Source organism: Vicia villosa, unplaced genomic scaffold (genome assembly GCF_029867415.1).
Source record: "Vicia villosa cultivar HV-30 ecotype Madison, WI unplaced genomic scaffold, Vvil1.0 ctg.003806F_1_1, whole genome shotgun sequence".
Lineage (NCBI taxonomy): Eukaryota > Viridiplantae > Streptophyta > Magnoliopsida > Fabales > Fabaceae > Vicia > Vicia villosa.
In genome coordinates, this window is record NW_026706305.1 from 124,961 (window position 1) to 129,464 (window position 4,504).

Sequence of the window (4,504 nt, forward strand, 5' to 3'; positions counted from 1 at the left end):
CTTGGCTTATGTTTGGATACGCGTTTGCAAAGCCAATAACACGTTTGAGAACTGTCCCACCGTAGCTTCTAGTCCAAATGCACGTCCACTATTTTTCCACCGCTAATCCAAACATACCATTAGTCTTTTATTTGATCTAGAGCTCTATATTTGTCTTTCATCAACATATTTAGCAGTTTTTAAAGCAGATTCATTTACACAGAAACTGAATAACTGTCTAATAAGTAAACTGAATTTGAATAAAAGCTACAATTGCTGGCTTGTTCATCCCAGAAAATCACAATAATGCCACCTTAAAAATTGATACGAAATACAAATCGTCAATGCATCGACTATTTGGCTCGCTGCACAAGTAGGTTTAGCTTGATGCACAAGAATATTCAGCAACCATAGCAACAATGCAGACACAAACACGAAAAAGTGGCTAAAGTTTTTCCATTTAGCAAGTTATATTACAAGGGCAGGATAATAAGCCCACAAAAAAAATGTATACCCAACCTTCCATTGTCTAACCTCTCCAAAATGAAGGAAAGAGAAGGAAAATAAAAAACACTATCATTGTATAATAGAATCAACAAGGTCCTCAAGAGGCGCTAGCTCCGCTTTTTCGATCAACCGGAATTCCTACAACAAAAGAAAGTCCGCATCTCAGATAATAAACTTAAGTTGAATCCAAGACATGTGACTTTTTATCTTTGTAGCATCTTACCCAAGTAAATAAAACAAAATGCTTGAAGCAAGTATTCAAGTGAGCTTCTTCCTTCAAACTAACAATCTTCTGAAAATGTGAGTGATAAATATGAGCATATACGCGGAATAATCGCTTAAATATTGTCTTAACAACATCTCTGAAATTGGGTGGAAAAGGAGCCCCTGCAAAACGAAAGACGACAAATATATAGTTAGAAAAAAATTAATCAAGGATATTATGTGGCCCACCAGCTTTGTCGAAATGTCAAACATACCTAATCTTTGAGGGAATATTGTTTCATCATCTAGTTGAGATTCAATCCAATCCATCAAATACTCGACATACTTTGGAGCAGATACCTCTATTGGTTTTTTGATAGTAACGCCGTCAGCCCATCGATACTCGTACCTGTAGATTATGTTACATTAAATACTCGTCGCACATAAACGTTTTTTTATCACGATTTAACTTATCTGCTTAACCATATACGACAAGTGGACACTAAAAAACAAAGATTGACATAGAAAATGGGAAACCAGTTTAATCTCAACCTTCATCAAAAAATTTGAAAATCTTAACAGAAACTAAACCATGAAATAACTTTTAGCAGGCAGGTTTTACTTATCAGATCGGTATGTCTTATTCGCTAAAATCAGTATCGGTATTTCCTATAACAAGAAGTCAAACTTCCTTAAACCAATTGAAGTACATAAATTGCAGACAAGCCAAAAAGGGAATATGAATTAGCTAATCTGATATAAATATAGATCCAACATCGCAATGAAACTAAAATAAGAAGTGTTTTTTGAAGGATCAAACCATACTTTGGTCCTGCAGTCATTGTAGGACAGTTACTCGGCGTGCAGAATTCAGTCAACGTACCAAACATGATATTCACTTGATTAAAGAAGTCCACAGCTGCGCATAAAATCAACAAAAACCATAAATGACCCCGAGATAAAAACTATATACACTTTGGAAGTAACATGCTAGTTATAACTTATAAGCGGTATTGTTAGTCGCGAAAAAACAGTGTGTTCAAATTCTGCTATGCAACAGTGATATAGTAACTATTTAACAACATTTGGTATTAAATAGCGGATTGCGCAACAACAGTGATTCGTTCAAATTCCACTACGTTATAGTGATTAGCGCCGCTATTTACCAACATTGATCATAAGTGACTTAAGAAATCGAACACAAGGCAATAGGTTATATAGACAGAATAGTTGGAAACTTCGGCACTAATTGCCGGAAACTGAATTGATTAAAGATACTTACTGTTTACAGCTAGCCACTCATTGATATCTTCACCAGGAGGGAGTTTAACAGCTTCCCTCAGGTTCCCACTACCCAATGTAGCATCAATGTGTTTTTGAAGTTGAGCACCCTACATTTCACAAACAAAACGAATAAAAAACTCATTACTCATACAATCAAATAAGAACCACAAAAGACATAAAGTAGACAAAAATCCCTAAACCACTGCAGAAGAAGCAAAAATGACCAACCTTACTTCCAGTGGGAGCGCTCTTTTTTGGACGAAATGTTTTTTGGTTTCTGCATAAATCAAACATCAAATTTGGTTATGCCTAACTCTTCATCAACAGAAACTAAACAAAAGTATACCATACTAATAGCCCGAAAGAAAGAAGCAAATAATACAATCAAAGAATATATCTCTCCATAACAAAAAAGTTGCAGATAGGAGCAATTTATAGCGTCAAATTTCATTCAACCATAATTGTGAAATGTTTAATGTTAAAAGGGAGTTTTACACGGTTGAAGCACTTAGAATTGATTGTGTAAAATTGATTTTGACATGTTTGATTGCTCTATAGTAGAATTGATTTAACTTTTCAGAACTGATTCTCCTTGAACCTAGAACTTTTAGTTTTTGAGTCTAAATATTGAAATTTATTGTTCAACTCACTTTTGCAAGAATATATCCAAATATTAATCACTTTATTTTTAAGTCACTTTTAACCAGAATCAGAATCAATTTTTTTCACAGCAGAAACAAATATAGTCTACAAACATTAAACAATGAAGTTCCTTCCAATATATCCTATTTCACAAAACCAAAATAAAAATATCAAAAAGACCAATAGAACAGTAAAAACTTTATCACCATAATATTCATCATCATCATCCAACTTTTAACCTACCAATACATCAAAGAATCAACAAAAGAAAAAATCATCAAATTCAAAATCAATTGAATGATAATCATATCAATCCAATTCATATTTCCATTCAATTTCAATTTCTAATCCTAAATCTCATAATCAAATCCATATGCCACAAAGTAAATCATGAATTGAACAAAAACAAATAGAAAATGAATGAATCATATATGAAAAGGAAGAATTGAAAAGGGGAAGAAGAAGAAGGAACCTGCTTCCAAGACCGAAGAGACTCATGGTGGCGAAATCTCAAGGGTCTTCGATTCTAGAAGATGGATCCAGAGGCTCCTCTTATGAATGAAAAAATAAATATAAAAATAAACAGGAGAATGTATGAAATTAGAGGTTTATTTATATATAGAAGAGAAGAGAGAAAGAAGAAAGAGAGGGAAGATTGTTAACCTGACAGACTGTCATTGCCTCCGTCTCTTTCTCTCTCTAAAAACAGTAAGAGAGAGAAACTCCATTTCACAACCTCCTGCACTTTGCTTACCTGGCTCCCCCCCGGATCATTCTTATCAATTTCTAACTTTTCCTTTTTTTAGTTTTTATTCTTTTTTTAAAATCATGAATTTCTATTTTTACATACAATGTGAATATAATATTAGATTTGATTTATACATATAATTCAATCAAATCGCATAATATAATCATTTTTATTTTTATCAAATAATAATATTATAAATATCATTTTTAAAATAATTGATTTTAGAGGTTAAATTTAGTGCACTCTATTTTACACTGTCATCCAATAAAAATTTATCAATTAATCATATCACACAATTAAGTTAAAAATATCAAGATGATTAATTGATAATGTAAAACTATTATACAATGTCACATATTTTTTTTCTTTTGATTTTATTATTTAAAAATAAATAATATTAATTATCAATTAGTTCAATGGTGATTTACATTTTAACTTACATATAATTAATGAAAATGTGTACTTTTATTTTTAAGAAAGTTTTAGGGTGGTTTTAATCCACAAAAAATAAACAAGGTTGGTAGTGTGGTGGTGTGGTGGCTTAATCATAAATACCTTTTATTTGAAGAGTTTTAAAAGATTCCTTGACAAATAATTATTGTAAACTTTGCCAACTAAGTGGACGTTTTAAAATATAAATTAGGTAGTAATTTTTAAACTATAATTTGTTTGGGTGTTACATTTTAATGATTTGCTAATCAAGATTTGAATCATAATCACCAAATTCATCTTTTAATAATTATAACTATTTATTAGTATTGGCTATCAAATCAATAGTAAAATTGATATGTATAAAGTTAAATTAAATATCTTTTAGCAATTTGTGTAGGTAACTTTGAAAATAATAAATTTCTTTTTTGACTTTCGCACTCAGGTTCCGAGAGGAAATAAGGTTTAGTAATTCAGAGTTTGTGCCGAGAGATACGGACACTATGACCAAATATTATTCCCACCTAAGAATTGAATCCGGTATTTCTCAGATTACGTCCTTAGCAGAAGCTTCTTTATCATTGGAGTCCAAGTGCTTGAAAATAATAATTTTAAATAATGAGATTTATTTAAATTTATTTAAGGTTATATTTGTGTATTTTAACATATGAATAGAATCTCATTGAGTTGTTTGCGTTCAAAAAAAAAAAA

At 31.1% G+C, this 4,504-nt stretch overlaps 1 protein-coding gene across 1 annotated transcript; it reads right to left on the reverse strand.

Moving 5' to 3' along the window:
• Positions 1–206: 206 nt before the first annotated feature.
• On the reverse strand, positions 207–3,335 carry LOC131641527 (MOB kinase activator-like 1A). Its single transcript, XM_058911834.1, has 7 exons — positions 3,089–3,335; positions 2,203–2,251; positions 1,973–2,081; positions 1,516–1,609; positions 966–1,099; positions 710–873; positions 207–624 (listed from the first exon to the last, which is right to left on the reverse strand). The coding sequence occupies exons 1-7, from the start codon at positions 3,112–3,114 to the stop codon at positions 556–558; spliced, it is 645 nt and encodes a 214-aa protein (XP_058767817.1). The 5' UTR covers positions 3,115–3,335; the 3' UTR covers positions 207–555.
• Positions 3,336–4,504: the final 1,169 nt, after the last annotated feature.

What these genes read in the sequence shown, in the direction of transcription:
- LOC131641527 (XM_058911834.1), bottom strand. Translation starts at nt 3,114, where the DNA reads ATGAGTCTCTTCGGTCTTGGAAGCAG. An exon ending in TGAGTGGCTAGCTGTAAACA is followed by an intron (nt 1,610 to 1,972) that starts GTAAGTATCTTT and finishes TTTTATGCGCAG; the next exon opens with CTGTGGACTTCTTTAATCAA. An exon ending in AATATTCCCTCAAAGATTAG is followed by an intron (nt 874 to 965) that starts GTATGTTTGACA and finishes TTCGTTTTGCAG; the next exon opens with GGGCTCCTTTTCCACCCAAT.